Source organism: Amia ocellicauda, chromosome 3, assembly GCF_036373705.1.
Source record: "Amia ocellicauda isolate fAmiCal2 chromosome 3, fAmiCal2.hap1, whole genome shotgun sequence".
In the NCBI taxonomy this organism is placed as follows: domain Eukaryota; kingdom Metazoa; phylum Chordata; class Actinopteri; order Amiiformes; family Amiidae; genus Amia; species Amia ocellicauda.
Window position 1 is genome coordinate 30,651,304 of NC_089852.1, and position 17,125 is coordinate 30,668,428.

General features: G+C 46.0%; 1 protein-coding gene across 4 annotated transcripts in view; it reads right to left on the reverse strand.

Annotated features, from left to right (window-relative positions):
• Positions 1–2,829: 2,829 nt before the first annotated feature.
• Positions 2,830–17,125, reverse strand: part of LOC136746497 (connector enhancer of kinase suppressor of ras 2) — an 87,655-nt gene continuing 73,359 nt past the window's right edge. For all 4 annotated transcript variants that reach the window (XM_066699030.1, XM_066699028.1, XM_066699029.1 and 1 more), the window contains exons 18-22: positions 15,454–15,521; positions 14,421–14,521; positions 10,655–11,195; positions 4,952–5,151; positions 2,830–3,227 (exon numbers count right to left, since the gene is read on the reverse strand). In XM_066699030.1, coding sequence (XP_066555127.1) covers positions 3,012–3,227; positions 4,952–5,151; positions 10,655–11,195; positions 14,421–14,521; positions 15,454–15,521 — 1,126 coding nt within the window. In that variant the 3' untranslated portion in view covers positions 2,830–3,011. The remainder of the gene's footprint in view (positions 3,228–4,951; positions 5,152–10,654; positions 11,196–14,420; positions 14,522–15,453; positions 15,522–17,125) is intronic.

Consider the following 17,125-nt stretch of genomic DNA (forward strand, 5'->3'; position numbering starts at 1 on the left):
AGATGCAGCAAAGTCAAACACACCAGTGTTCATGTTAAGAGCTAAATTTTATTGACTCCAGTTATAACCACAGGTGCTTAAAAGCTGGAAAAAAATCAGTACAATAAAAATGTATAGAATTATAGAATAATACAGTATATTGTATTCTTGAAAGAATGCTGAAGAACAGGTCCACACACTGCAAGGATGGTTGATAGTAATCCCATGCTATTGTACACTCAATAATGCTTCAGATGCTTTTATTTGCGAAGGGACAGATTTCATCTCTGAAAGCATGAAGAGCCCCTTTCTGTAAAGTGCAGTCAAAAAGGCTGTTGCATGGCAACAGAAGGTCTTTCTTAACAAATTAATAATAAGAATAGTATTAATTGTTTTCAACAACATACTTGTTGGCCACAGTCTTTACACTGAGTCACCCATAGCATTGGCAATACACCGCCTCCGTCCGGGCGTGTGGGAATACATTTGCTTTTGGTCCAATACCATTTGTATATAAATTAGTTACATTTTAAAGGAGAACAATTGTTTCCAAGACTATTTGGCAGCTGCAGTTAAACCTCACAACATGTAAAACATATAGTCATGCAGAACAACAAGGGCCAGTTACTATTGTTTGTTTGTGTATTTGCATAGTGAGATATATATATATATATATATATATATATATATATATATATATATAGCCTCCAGATGTATGTATAGCCTTGTTGAAGGCTACTATATATATATATATATATATATATATATATATATATAAGATTTTATTTTATTTTCCTCAGCTTATACAAATATCACCCTGACACAAAACATCTGTACAAATATAGGAGGGTATTTCTACTTCTTTTCTTCTTCTTTTTAAGGTTTAAGAATTGATGTAAGTTTGGGAGCGAAGGCCACAAAGTCTGCAATTATTCACTTATTACAACATGTAACATTCGAGAGGCGGGGGCCGCTGTGCAACTCGTCCTGATGTTCCTTCTGTGTAATGCAGCCGCAGTGTGTGGGAAACATGCAGCGACACGCGGGCAGCTGATCGGCCTGCCAGGCACGGAGAGAGCTTCTTCAGGCACGCACTGTTCTCTGAAGCCTATCAGTCACAGATGATATGGTGCTGCTTCTAAACAGCATAAACTCATGCACTTTTCAGGAACAAGGTGATCAGATAGGAACAATAAAGACATCTCATAAACAAGTGAGGCTTTTTAGACAGCTGCAGGACTTGGCACCGAGCCAAGCAGGCAAACAAAACAGGTAGCGCTGCGCTGTCAGATAGCATCAGAAACATGGAAATCAGGGCCTTTTTCAGTGAGGTTGGCATTGTGAGATATCTGGCACAGAGGTGTGTAACAGTGTCCTTATTCTCAGAGCTCTCCGAATAAGGACCTCAGACATTCGGCAATTATTGTTCATCATTTTCAAAGTGACTTCCCTGTCTACATGATTCATACATTATCAAGGTGTTCACTATAAACGGGTTTGAAGGGAAAATAGCACTTGCATCCACGATTCAAGATGTAAAAGTATTCAAAAGGCAATCTGAAAACAAAACAAAACCGAACATTCAGGCAGAACCACAAGCAGATATCAAGACAAACCTCATATTTCTAGCTCATATACATTCTTATTTTTTCAACTAATTTATTGCAAATAAACATTTCTCCACTATTAATGCAGTGCTCTTGAAATGTACATATCTATTCAAAAACAAATAAATTAAACAATAAATTAGAACAAAACAAAACCGGGCCTTTATTCTCCGCCAAACGCCGCAGAATCCAAGAGGCAATTTTCCAGGATTCCCTGCAGTGAGAGGACACAGGTGAGCCCCAGGCCGCTGCTCAAACAGGCCACACAACACTGGACAGGCAAGCTGCGCTGGGGAGGGTCTTTTTCTTGTGTAAATGAAGAATGCACAAACTATACACCAGGCGAGAACGTAATACATTCTAGTTACATTCGACTCCAGAGGTCTCTCAAGATTTCACCGGCCAGCTATAACACAATGATCCAAAGTGCAGCAGTTCAGTCCCATAAACCCTCAAAGCCATGAACTGGGCCACACACTGTCCAGTCAGCCGAGCTGCCTCTGTCCATCAGGGAAGTGGCACCAGTAACGCCTAGGACCACAACTTCAAAGCCGAACCAAACCCGGCTGCAGGCTTATAGCAGTCTGGTCAAGACATCATCAGCACAGATTACAACAAATAAAGTAGAACAAAACAAAATAAAAATGAATCATTAATAAAGGCTAAAAGCAGCTTCTACAGGCAGTGGTTATACTGGAAACTACACAGGACGGAGAGCTCGATCTGCAGGAGCCACCATTAAAACATTGCTTTTGGTGAACAGGATGGACGAAACAAAACGAACAGAACACACAGCCACCCTCATTTTTAAAATACACAATTCTTTCACGGTAACTATTGAGAAAATACGTTTTTTTTTGTTCTCCTTTAGTTTTTTTAAGAGGTAAACAGAACATTACTATTAGCTCTAGTAAGACTAGATACAGCTGAGCTATGGCGGGTTCCAGCCCAATTCAATTGCTTTTTCATAATAAATAAAATGCCCATTAACTGTACAAGGCAGCTTCTATCAGACAGTGTATTGTGTCTGAAACACTGAAAAATCACATCCAGAAATTGCTTATCAGGCTATTGGAGATAATGTAACAAAGAATGTCACCCCCTCATCCCAATCCCTGTACAGTATATTTCAGGAATACAGTGCCTTATTTTATACTCTTTAAATATACTGTGTATATATATATATATATATATATATATATATATACACATATAAAGAATTATTTATATTAACAAAACTCCAATCAAAATATGTGGGTACCGTACCATCACTGACAAATGGCATCAAGACCAAGTTGAACACAAGTGTTTGAATTGAGACAGAACAATACAATATGTATTATACAGTTCGATCGATTGTGATTGTATCCTGGACACCGTTGGCTAGTCTCGTGGAGGACGCCAGGCCGGGACGTGCGGCAGAGTTCAGACGTGTGTCTCAATGTACGAGTGAGTGTGGGCCAGTGTCGGGATGGGAGAGGGCCGGTCTGGGGTGCCATTGGCTGGTTCTTTACTGGAACTCTGCGGGCAGATATCTAAAAAAAGCTCAAGGTACATTTTTTTCCACTCCTGAAATTCTGAGGAGGTCAGCTTGGGATTGTCCAGCAGCTTGTCTATGATGGCTATCTCTCCCTCTCTAGCCTACAACAGAAAGAGACAGCGGGTGTTAAAACAGGAGGGGCTCCCATGGCACGCTCTGGCGCCACTCACTCCTCCTCCTCCCCCTCTCTCTCACAGTCTCTCCATCTCTCTCCATCCTTCCTGGTACAGTACAGACAGGAAAGGGAAGCGGCTATCAGACAGTCCATGCTGAACACATGACATAAGGGCTGCTCTCAGTGTGTGGGATCTGGGAGCAGCGTTCAAGTTCTCCCAGCAGCAGGATCTGGTAGAAGCCAGTACAAGGTCTGTGTACAGTACAGTACAGCTGTGTGTTTCAAATCCTGCCGACGCATTCTGACAATAATTTGTTGTTGATTGTATTTGCTGGCCGTGCGTGTTCGTGCCTGCCTGCGTGCGTGTGCGTGAGTGTGTGTGTGTGAGTGTGTGTGAGTCTCTCCCTGAAAGTCAGATTTGTGTTTAAGTTTATAACATGTGGGTGAGCAGGAGGGTCCGGAGTGCCACAAATTTAAGTTTAAGTGCAACTTGGCTTGAGGAGGCAGGGAAACACTGCTTTAAACCACTGTGGTTTTGGGAACAGATTCTGCATGCAGATTTGAAGTCTGTTCAGGACATTGTTTCTGCCCTTGGCAACGAATGTCACCAGCCCGGCAGGAAGCACTGCTGCGCCGACAGAGAGAGGAGGAAGGAGTGACTGGGCCTCATCACAGACACGGCGGGAACAGTGAACCACCGAAAACAAACGTGACGTAATCGCATCACACCTTTGGCTGCGTTCTCACATCTTGCTCGAGCCGGACGCAGAAAGCTCGGCAGAGGCTCTTAGCACACACAGGGAGAGCAGCGGGTGAAAAGGTCGAACGCAATGCAGAGCGACAGCGACGGCACAACACACAGGTCATCCAAGGACCGCGGCCAGCGCACACGGGCTCAGCCAAAACCCACGAGATACCGATATCAAGACGGGCATAAAAACACTGCAAAACGATCTCTAAAAAATAAATGCAAACACGATAGATAAATGACCACACAAACAAACAAACAAATCAATAAATAAATAAATACACTGTTTGCCAAAGCAAAGCTGGACACAACCAGAGATCAAAGCCACAGCCAAAGTTTGACCAAAGCACACAGACACAGGCAACCATGTGTCCAAAGCAAGTTAGCGCAGACAGCCACAGCACAGCACAGCGCCCTGGCAGAGAGCTCAGCGCCAGTCAGAGCAGCCGTGCGAACCCAGGCAGCCGCAGTCTGAGAGGATATGAATAATGCACGGTGTGCTCCCTTTGAAAGTAATGGGGCCCACTCTCACCAGCCAGTACTGGGAAGTGCCTGGGGTGCCATTGAGAAACCAGATTAGCTTCCCTCGATCTAATAACAAATATTTAAACAGTGAATTGTTTTCCTCCTGTGTGACAGGTTGGATACATATATATATGAGAGTGAATGTCAAAACAGCCCCTGGAGTGAATACATTTATCTGGAATTAATGCTATTATAGTGAAGCTGGGCTTTGTTAATTCTTTTTTCACATTGTATAATTTCTGAAGCTGGGAAATGCTACCAGCCTTGAATTGAATTTGAAAATCGAATTTGCAGAGTACCTGCACTGTAAACTACTGGCACAGAACAGACTGTTTTCAAGCCCAGGCTGGACCAGTGTTGGCGAGACAACCAGAGCTCCAGTAATGACAAAGAGCAGGGCAGTTGCCCCTCTCTGTCTCCGGTCGGCGAGTCCCTACCTTTAAAGTGCTTCTGAGGATGCGCAGGCGATGCAGCTTCTCATTGATGACAGGGTCGTTGCAGCGCTTGATGAACGAGCGCTTGTACTCCAGCTTGGTTGACAGGCGGCGCTCTCCCATCGGGGACAGGCTGGCCCGCTCCAGGGCCCGGTACAGGTCCCTGAGGGAGTCGCCGGTTCGCTCCTCCTCCCGCTCACTTCCTGCGGACAGACAGCGGCACACGGGTCACATTACTGGCTCACCGGGGATCAGAGCACAGTGTGGCGATCCCTGATACAACTTCACTGAGTCAGATCATGGTGCCTGCCATGAGCTCTTATAAGTGTGTGCTTTAATGGTAGCAGTAATGGACACGAGGCAACACCAAACCTCCCTTCAAAGAGTGCGGCGCGGTTGCACCCTCTACACAACAATATTAACACACAGTAAGTGTATCACTGTGTGCCTCAGCTCAACCTGGTAAAGGCCAAGCACAACACAGACCACAGCTGAGGGGCCATGCCGGGCCTGTGTCCGCCGCTCTATATCCATCTCTGGCCCACAGCCAGGCAATAAGGTTGGCCAGTCAGACAGCCCCGCCCTCACAGCTCCACCGCAGCTCTTTTGACTTCTGACCAATTACGGCGAGTGATGACTTAAACAAACGAGATCCCGCTGGGCTCCCAGACCACTCCACCCCTCTCGTCTCCCTCCAGGGAACCTGCCCGCTTTAGCACAGCCATTTAGTCTCTCATCAGCCTGCACACTAACTGGACCCAGCCTGGCATTCCCTCTCTGCCCTGTGCTTTGAGCTGGATAACTTTTCACCCTGTTTCATCACGTTCAAGTTATTTGAGTAGGAATCACATCCATTAAGTGCTTCTTTCTGCAGCCCTGAGCACTCACATATGCATAATTCCACTGGCAGAAAATAATTTTGAACTCACTCCCACAGAAAAGTCAGCTGAGTAAAAAGCACCACTGCAAATGCAAACTTTTCTTCTTTTATTTTTTTCTTTAAGGGTCACAAATAAGAAATTTGAATTCCCATCCTACGCACTGCCTTTCTGGAGACATGAAGAGGACACCTGCGTTTCTGCACTCTGTATTCATCCTGCTGCTGGTGACAAGGAGGGTGTGATGTGTATTGAGCGAGGTCAGGCGGTTGAGAGGCACGGTAAACACCTTGCTAAATAAACAACCTGCGCCGTGTCTGTGAATGCTGAGCGCATCACATTGCACTAGCCTCTCTTAAATACCTGATTAAGGGGAATGGAAAGTGTACAGGGACTTCATTAGCGCCGGGGCTCCGCTTACCCGAGCCCAGCCCTTTAAATGTCAAGACGCCCCATTCCTGAATTACCATTTTCATTCCAGCTCATTTATTCTTGGATCCACCGAGCGGCTCAGCAGCTTAATGAAGTAAACCTCGCAGATACACAGAGACCTCCGCGCCACCGGCGTGCTTGCTAAAAAACAATACAAATACAACACAGCTGCCGGCTCTGCCAGCAACTATCCACAATGCCGTCCCTGCGCTCCTACAGCAGCTGTTTCCAGGAATTCATTGTATCCCCCCCACCCCCTTGAGATTCCTCACATGAAATGCATTCCAGAGTGTGCTCTCAGTGCGTGTGTTTTTGTTTTGTCTTCTCGTTCCAGAGGCATTGCAATTAACTTCTGAAAAGCAGTCAGAAGTCATTAGTGTGGACTGCTTTCAAGTAATGCTCAAGTCAGAGGACATCCAGGACTGCTACACCTGCAAGACCAGCCGACAGACGCGTACCCCTCCCAGTGTGGAGTGAGTAGCAGCGCAGGACGGGACGAGTGATGGGGCAACACAGCAGGACTCCAGAGATGAATGAGGAGCTTAAACAGGTTCAGAGAAGGACAACAAACGGGCGATTCTTCTTTCCTTTGTGTATTTTTAATTTATATTTTGTTCCTCACTGAAGCAGTAGCTGTCAGAAACACGCACAGTTAAGGAAGACTCTGCCAGCAGGGGAAACAGATCCCGGCTAAGTGCTGGACTCTGCTCATTCTCATCCTCAGCTCATCTTTTTAGTTTCTTTTCTTTTCCTCTTTTTCACACAAAAAAAACCGGCCTTATTAAGATTTTAGTCAGGTTCCCGAGGTTTCTCAGACAGATCGCTCACAGACCCCGACACCTCATCAGCCTGGGCAGGAGATGCAAAATCATTTCTAGACGATCCTAATATCCTTGAACTGGGATGGCTCCTTGTCACCACTCAAAGCGATGCTAAGTGAAATCTATTAATCACAGGCTGCATTGGGGGAAGGTGTCAATGCTGCTTTCTTCTGGAGCTGCTACAGCCCGTCTCTCTCTCTCTCTCAGCCACATTAACAGGCACGTGCGGGGGCCCTGAGGTGCAGCGGCACAGAGGAGCTCATCCAGAACACCTGTCCCTTCCAGCTCCTTCACGCCTTGCTTTGCTTGTTGCGTTGTGTCACAAAGCCTCTTACAGCACCCTGTGTGAAGCCTGTGTGTTCCCATGTGTGACTTCAGCAATCTTTCTGACCCATCCACCCATCCTTCCATTCAATACCCGCTTCCTCCAGTTCGGGGTCACAGTGAGCGTGCGCCCAACCCAGTGGGCACAGGGCCCAAGGCAGGGGACACATAAAAGGGAATAATAATCATCATATTTCATCCTCATCATTGACACCTGAAGGGAACTGGAAGATCTTCACGACACTTCAACGCCCTGGTCCCCACCACCAGGGGGCAGCAAGATCTCTCACCAGGGACTGAACTACCACAGCAATCACAGACGCTCTCTGCAAGCATTAATAACAACAACAATAATCATATTCTATACTATAAATAACAATGATTTGCTGTATTTTCCCCCACTCCTTTATATATTTATTCCTTTATTGATTCAATCCCAAGGCGTTTATTCCCATTCTGCTGGTAAATGTTGTAAGACCTCTACCAGCTCAACCCTGTCCGGGCCCTCCGTGCATGGTGGGGGGTTTCCCTGGGGGGTATTTCCTCTAGCGCATGCCGGAGTGTCATGAAAGCAAGATGAATTCTCTGTGGGGGGGAACTGTCAGAATATTGCCCACGGTGTTACAACGCTTTACTGATGCTGTTGACATAACTGTGCCGTAAAAATTGTATGTCGGATCTGCATTTTAATCCCTGTTTGGCTCTCATTATTTCATAGGCCGGGCTGGAGCTCTGTCGAACGTGTACGTGTGTGTGTGTGTGTGTGTGTGTGTGAGAGAGAAAGAGAGAGAGAGAGCCGGGAGACCAGTGCTCTGTCTGCTGTGAGAGGAGGTTCCTGTGGCAGATGATTCTATATTGAGTCCCACAAGAGAAGACACAAGCTGGCATTAAGTACATGGTTGCATTGTGGAAAGGCCTTACTGTGAAGAACGCTGTGCTTTCCTGGGGGCACGGAGTCGGATGGGGAGAGGCAGTCTCTGTATTTATGTTATGAGCTTTTTTCTAATTTACTCTACATAGCAGCACTTGAGAGCTGCTGCACAGACATTCTCAGACACACAGTTTATTGCAGTATTTATGATTAACTTCCCTGCCGAGATATTCTCTCTAGAGGGACCTGTAACTCTGTGACAGATGGACTCTGACGCACTGTACACTGAAAAAGATTTTTTTTAAGAAAGATTTGTGGAATTAATTTTCCTACGTGATTCATTTTACTGGTCTTTTAAAATAAATATACCATTATACACTGAAAAAATCAAACTTATTAGGAAAGGGTTGAGAATTTCTGTTACTGACGGGCAATGGATTATTTCTAAAGAGAGCAGGACAATGGCCGTCTCTCCGCACAGACGAAGCCGCGCAGAGTGAATCACTCATTTTATTTGAAATCAAGCAGGGCGGAATAATTTCAGAAAGATCTCGCTTTATGCAAGACAGTGTGTGTCGGCGTTTGTGCTGAATGCCAGTCGTTGGGGGGGATATAGAATAGTTTTGTATTCCTTCAAATCACCAGTGCAGGGAATGCAAAACAGATTACAGATTGATTTTAGTCCTCGGTTAAACGAAATGGGCAATAATAACTACCACTATGAAGAGGGAGCAGTCAGATGATAATGGGACTAAAACCAAATCTGCCGGGGGGGTTAACTGTACCTAAAAACATAAAAACAAAAAATAAACCTTATACACTTGAGGAAGCGAAGTTTGTAGATTATTTCATTTATTCTAAATATCAGGATTACTACAACCACTACTACTGCTAATAATAATAATAGTAATAACAACACAACTGTTCCCTCAATTAATTAAATTAAACACGTGGCATCAACAGGCCTCTGAGACTGAAATCCTCTGAGCGCAATGACAGGTCACTTCTCAATTAGCCGAGCACAGAGACACACACTGGCATGTGCCACCCTGCCTCCTGGGGGCCAGTGTGCTGTCAGCTTGCATCAGGCACTGACACTGACACACAGGGGCGTCAACTGCACTGCGAGACCTTACTTTGTGGGATGTGTGAAAGAGGAGAGGGAGGAAGAAAGACAAAGAAAGGGTGAACAATGCCTGATCTATGAAATGATCTATGTGGGCAGATGCTTAATGTTTTTATAGCATCCTTCATTACTTTGCAGACTAAAAACATTTAGTTACTGTTCAATCGGTGTGTATAAAGACGCCCAAAATTCACTGTAGGAGGATTTATCAACACAGATTGCACTACAACAGGGCTATATTAAAGTGCTCTCTGAGACAGGTAGCATCATCTTAAATGAGATTGAGTTTTATAAAGGATTTCTTTGACGTAGGTGTAACAGTGGAGGAGAAAAGCAATTTAATGCAAATGTGGATCGAAGCCCTTTATGAGCTTTTCGTTTTGTTTTTGCACATCTCAGCATATCTGTTGGGTTACCTGAATTAATTGGACCAGAAGAGACAGCATAGAAAACTTTTACAATATTTGTTGCCTGCATGGTGGAAGGGAACAGGTAAAAAAAAATGGATACAACAGGAATAAAACGCAGGCAAAAATCCTACTAATTCACTGAGCTACACAAAACAGATGTTATGGATGATTCATAAAGTTTATTGATTTCGTATATATATTAAGTCTTTACAAAGTTTGAAGGTGGGTTAGGAGGAGTTAAAATATATATTTATTAAATTCATTTTAAGGCGGCATCTATCTTTACGTTTTTTTAATTAATTAGTCATAGGTATACATCTCTGTGGTACTCAATGCAGAATTTGAAAACTAACTGCTGACATACAAGCGCGTTACATAAACACAGCATCAGAGGAGTAAAAACATCTGTAAACAAACCTCCACATACTTGCAGTGAATAACATTATGTCAGCAGAGAAGATCAGAGGCAATGTATCCACTGAAGCACAAAGCCCCTCTTCTGTCAGCCTTTGTTGACCACAAACCCTACTGGACATATTGGGCTGTCCTGTCATCTGCCCTAATTGTGTTTCACAGTCCTGGCTCTGGCAGCTCCCCGAGACCTGGCCACAGTGCCGAGCTCCCAGAATTATTATGTTATGTAATGAAAGCCTGACTGAGCTGTCAACTGCTGCAAGAAGTGAAGACAATGAAGGGAGTGAAAGAGCGGTGCATGGACTTGAGAACGTCTGACCACAGCACTCTGAGAGACCGATATCCCCCCAATCAAAACATTTCATGACTTGGAATTAGTTAATGACTGAGCATCCTGAGGAGAAACCTCTTATCAGAGCGGCCGTCTCACCTGACTCCTGGTCCTGCAGCTTCCCAGCATTGCGGCGGGCGCAGTCCCTGTACTCGGAGGCGCTGATGGAGGGCGTGAGGCAGCCGTGGCTGAGGGCGCCGTCCCGGGGCAGCGTGAAGCTTCGCGGCTTCCCCCCGCCCCTGCCGCCCCCGCCACCCAGCTCCCGCAGCCGCTCGCCCTCCGGCATGGGAAAGGGACCGTAGTGGTCGTGCAGGAGGCTGCGCTGGGCGGGCAGGGTGGACTGGCGACGCTGCTCGGGGGACACGGCGGACACTCCTCCCCCACAGCCCCCCGACTCGCAGAACACGGAGTCCTCCAGGGGCAGCGTCTGCAGGTAGTGCAGCCCCGAGCTGGTGAGCGGCGTCTCGATCAGGTCCTGCCAGGAGCGGCGATGGCTGGCGGACTTGCGCACCGGCGAGTCGGTGCTGCTGCGGTCCGTCTGCTCGTGCCGGAACTCCTCGTGCGACGAGTGCGACTGTGATGTCTCTGTGGACGACAGGCGGCCGTGCTTGGGCTCCAGGTATGGGCTGGCACAGCTCATCTGGAACACAGGTAGACACGGATGTCACTAATTTATTAGAGTTCTTTGAACATGCAACTGCAGCTGTAGATCATGTGAAAGCATATGATATGATATACTTAGACTTTCAGAAAGCTTTTGATAAGGTTCCACACCAAAAAATAGAAAAAAAAACAAAATAGAAAAGCTCAAGCCCCCGGGGATTCTGTTGAGGAATGCGTGATCAAACAAACCTCACACACAAACACAGCTGAATATTGCTGAGGTCCCCCCTTGTTTAACTCAGAAGAGCTCTGTGTAGGTAATGAGGGTATTCTGCTCACACTGGAGGAAAAGCATTTTATGGAAAAGGTGCACACATGAATCACACATTCTGGGCACCTCGTTCACACTCGCAGATTACTTGTAAAATGTTGGAAAAAATTATTAGACAGAAAATAGAGGAGCATCTTAATGAAAACCATATTCTTGGAGATAGTCAACATGGGTTTAGATGAGGCAGATCATGTCTTACTAATTTTTTGAACATGCAACTGCAGCTGTAGATCACGTGAAAGCATATGATATGATATACGTAGATTTTCAGAAAGCTTTTGATAAGGTTGATAAAATTGGAACTGTAGGTTTTTATGTAAGTAAGGAGATGGATTATGAACTGGTTGATGTCTAGGAAACAGAGGGTGTTGATTAGAGGAGTCGCTTCTAACTGGAGTGAGGTTGTTAGTGGAGTTCCACAGGGATCAGTACTAGGACCTTTGCTTTTTCTAATCTATATTAATGATCTGGACTCTGGGATAGTTAGCAAACTCAAGGCATTCAAGACAGAAAACAGAAGACACTTCTTCACACAGAGTCGTCAGAATTTGGAACAAACTCCCCAGCAATGTGGTTGAAGACAACAATTTGGGAACATTTAAAAATAGACTGGATAGGATCCTTGGATCACTCAGTTATTAATGGACACCAAATGAGCACGATGGGTCGAATGACCTCCTCTCGTTTGTAAACTTTCTTATGTTCTTATGTTCTAATGTTCTTATGTTATGGACTAGCGTGTGGGGGCTGCTGGCTGGGGCTTGTTTACTGAGGTGCAGCACTGTTGCTGAACATGCCTTAATGTTAATGAGAGCTGAATTGAAGTAAATATACCGCACCCATGAAGAAACAAGAATCTGTATTATCTGTGTAATTATGAATCAATCTATGGGGAGATTTTTCAGCAGGGATTTGCTTTTCAAGTGCATTATGAGAATCCAGATTTAGATCATTTTTGTCATATTTTGTGGGTTAGAATTTAAACCAAGGGATGGTATTTAACTTCCTCTTCAGAATGGATGACAAGCTTGCCAAGAATCTCTCTGGGCTTGGAAGCCTTGCTCATGCAATCCTCACAGAAGAAAAATATTTTTTTTTACTTCTGGAGACTTCTGGACAGTGTCTGTGGGATGTGGGTTGAAGTAATGAGAGTTATAATCACACTGGGGACTTTGACAGGCTGGCTCTGTACTCCCTGATCCCCAGTCTTGTTAGAACTTAAGAAGAACATAAGAACATAAGAAACTTTAAAACAAGAGGAGGCCATTCAGCCCATCGTGCTTGTTTGGTGTCCATTAATAATTAAGTGATCCAAGGATCCTATCCAGTCTATTTTTAAATGTTCCCAAATTTTCAGCTTCAACCACATTGCTGGGTAGTTTGTTCCAGATGGTGACAACTCCCTGTGTGAAGAAGTGTCTCCTGTTTTCTGTTTTGAAGCCCAATTTCCATTTGTGTCCCCGGGTGCGTGTGTCCCTGCTGATCTGTCTCCTCTGTTCCAGGGTGAAAAGGTTCAGTTCCTCAGTCTCTCAGTAGGACTTTCCCTTCAGACCTGGAATAAGTCTGGTTGCTCTCCTCTGAACTGCCTCTAGAGCAGCGATATCTTTCTTGAAGTGTGGAGCCCAGAGCTGCACACAGTATCCAGATGAGCTCTAACTAGTGCATTGTACAGTCTGAACATTACTGCCCTTGTTCTCAATTCTTTTGACAATATACCCTAGCATTGTGTTTGCCTTTTTTATTGCTTCCCCACATTGTTTGGATGGAGAAAGTGAGGAGTCCACATAGACTCCTAGGTCTTTCTCTTGCGTTACTTCATCTAGTTCTATTCCTCCCATAGTGTAATTATAGTGGACATTGTTGTTACCTGCATGTATTACCTTGCACTTGTCCACATTGAGTTTCATCTGCCAGGTGTCGGCCCACAACTGAATATTATCTAAGTCCCTTTGAATAACCTGTGCAGCCGAGATTGCATCTGCTGAGCCACCTATTTTAGTATCATCTGCAAATTTGACAAGTTTGCTAACTATCCCAGAGTCCAGATCATTAATATAGATTAGAAAAAGCAAAGGTCCTAGTACTGATCCCTGTGGAACTCCACTAACAACCTCACTCCAGTTAGAAGCGACTCCTCTAATCGACACCCTCTGTTTCCTATACATCAACCAGTTCATAATCCATCTACTTACATTACCCTGAATACCTACAGCTTCCAATTTTATCAACCTTATCAAAAGCTTTTTGAAAATCTAAGTATATCATATCATATGCTTTCACGTGATCTACAGCTGCAGTTGCATGTTCAAAAAATTAGTAAGACATGATCTGCCTCATCTAAACCCATGTTGACTATCTCCAAGAATATGGTTTTCATTAAGATGCTCCTCTATTTTCTGTCTAATAATTTTTTCCAACATTTTACAAGTAATCTGCGAGTGTGAACGAGGTGCCCAGAATGTGTGATTCATGTGTGCACCTTTTCCATAAAATGCTTTTCCTCCAGTGTGAGCAGAATACCCTCATTACCTACACAGAGCTCTTCTGAGTTAAACAAGGGGGGACCTCAGCAATATTCAGCTGTGTTTGTGTGTGAGGTTTGTTTTGATCACGCATTCCTCAACAGAATCCCCGGGGGCTTGAGCTTTTCTATTTTGTTTTGTTTTCTATTTTTTAATTGCATTTTAATCTGTTCAAGTGCGCATTGTGGTTTACTACTCCACGTGGCCACAGCACAGCAACTCCCATTCCCCCGGGGTGCTGAGATACACAGGGCCGTCCACCATCTAGGTGCCTAATAGGCGTTTACAAACATTTGGATGCTGGAGGTCAAAAGCGTGACTTCCAGCAGCACCTCTGGCTGGTGCTTTGGAGGAGCGCAGGAAAGGACCCCCGCTTCGATACCCAACACCTAGAGAGCTTGATACTCACAGAAGGAGGCCGGGGGTAGGTGTCGTAGGGCGGCGGAGGGCTATCCTGCTTGGGGGTTGAAGGTGTATCATTGTCCTCGTGTTCACTCTCGCTCCAGTAGTCTGCAAACATTAACAAGCACAACATTAGGGAAAAAGGGGCCTTGAGACATGGGACACTGGTGGGGTGTAACTGGGAAACTGGGGCTGAGTGAAAGGGCTAAACTACTGTACACATCGAAATTTGATAGACTGGTGGATCGATTGATTTTGTTTACTAATAGAACATAGCTCTACTCTGGACTCTAGAGAGCAGGCACAGGAGTCTACAGGAAATGGGTAGAAGGGACTGGGCATGACTGAGATGGGTTTAGGGAAAGGTAGTTGAGGCAGGCCTCGTATCCTCGTTAGCTGTATAAGACCAAGCCCTCTTGCTGAGATCCCCTGGATGCTATTCTCTGTTCACTTCAGTGCAGTTCCAGCAGGAACCTTTGGGGGCAGCAGAGGTAGAGGAGGCCAGTGAAGGGGTAGACCTGGAAACTCCAGACACACACCAGCACACGTCCCTACAGCTGCAGTGAGAGCCCCAGTGGGACCCCAAGAGCTGCAACTGAAGCCTGCAATTGAGGACCCGCAAGAACAGTCTAATCCCTTTGAGTTGGGAGCTTAATATTAGTTTTATTGTCCTCTGTGTGCATTTATTTGAAGGCTTGTCAAGTAAAGAGCAGCAGGTTTACTTTAGGGATGCTGTTGAAAATCCAGTGGATTTCAGGGGCACCGTAGCTGGTCAATTGAATGGCTATGGCTGGAATGAAGATGGACGGCACCGGCTGCACCGATCTATAGACACACAGCGTGCAGCACAGCTTCCTGCATCTCTCAGAACCGAGCGGCCCACTGCCAGACTGAGGACACCGCAGCGCATTAGAGTGGGGCTGGGACCCCTGCGGCTCTGCTATGTGACACTAACATTTCCTCCTTTCCACCAAAAAGGTTTGATTTTGTTGTTTAATCAGTCTCATGATATCAATCAGCCTTTCTTTGCTTGCCCTCACCTTGATCCTGCTTTATCCTCTCGCGCTCCGCGTACCCTGCCGCCGCCATGTTGAGTCTGCTGAGCCACCTGTGTGCAGAGAGAGGCAGGGAAATGTAATTAGTGCCCCCGGGAGGGACGCGATGCTAATATTAAGAACAGATTATTTTAAATCTTAAATAGTGTTCACTGCTGGGGTGAAGGCTGCCGCATCCTTCTCTTGTGTTTCTGTGTGTTTGAGTTTGGTTGTTTATTGTGGAATACAGTGGGGAGGACAAATTGTCCATTAATAAAATGTTCAGGTCAGCCTATAATACCAGCTGTTGACTATTGGGCTTTGATCACATATCTGTATCGCGCAGGAAATGTCCACCTGCATTGACCTCTCATCCCAGTGGCCCAAAAGCCCCAGAAGGCTGACGTCACCATTCGGATAGGTTTTGCCCACAGACGGGTTGAGCAAGGCAGGACGAGCAGACCCTGGAGCACCTGAGAACACGGCCTGCCTCAGCCCTTCATTGCACCACCCTTCCCATCTGTCTCCTAGTGCTGTTTCGGCTCGCTCTGGCGGACACTTCTGAGTGGGTGCAAAGCCCTGGGCAGCAGTGCTAAGTTCCCTCATGTGTATTACCTAAGCTGTTAATTGCTTGTGCCACCCAGCTATCCCCGCCATCCCTAGTCCACACCTCTGTGTTCAGGTCCAGCCCCACCCCCTCCCTCAGGAGCCCTGCAACTGTCACATCACGTCACATCACATCACATCAATCACGTCACAGGGTGTCCGAGAGTGCCATGAAGCAACACGTCGATTCACATTAGGTTAGTTATAGGCTACAGCGTGCCTGGGAGGCTCTCCTCTCGTGCTGCTCCCTCTACGCGGGAACAGGTACGGCAAACACACAGCAGGGTCCGAGAAACATCCTGGTGTCTCCCACTGTGCGGCTCTGCAGACAGTTCACCAGGGTACTCGGCACTCCCCCGCTATCTTTCACTACACTGTAGCTGCCACATCATTACTTAACAGCAGCCATTAGGGGCCGTGTCTCTTGGTAATCCACTGTCTGGGCCAGAGTGTCTGCCTTTTCACAAACAAAAGTGTCACTTTCATTCTGCGTCGAAAGGGAATGGAGAGCTGCCAGCGTCAGGCAGGCGTGCGTGTTGCACAGCGAGGGCCGTGGGGCCGGGGGGGCGTGTTTCTGCTAACACGGCTCGGTGTTTCCTGTCAGGCGGGGGCTTTGTGACAGCTGTGAACGGTAACGCCAGGTGACAGAAACCCAAAGACAGTACAGTCTGCCTGCCTGATGAGAAGGCATCATATGAGGGGTGAACCCGATATTATTTGTGTAGGAGACAGAAATACCCAATAAAACAACAAAATAAAATGCATATAAAACCCATGCCAGTTAACACTGAGCTGCCGTTCTCTCCTCTCCTTTCGGTCGGCTAGATGTGAAGAGTGACCTGCAGACACATGGGCTTTGTGAAGGTTATGTTCCCAGGGCCCTTGCTGGATACTAATAGAATTAAAGGCAGCTTGCCTACAGCGAGTGAGTGTGTGTGTGTGAGACTGGCGACCGGTTCAGTCAGTGTGTAGTGCCCCCTTGTGTTGGAACACTGTAATCGCACATCACTGTGATCTTTATCTGAACACGTTTCTGGGGACAACCCCTGAAATGTGAATCCAGGGATGTGGG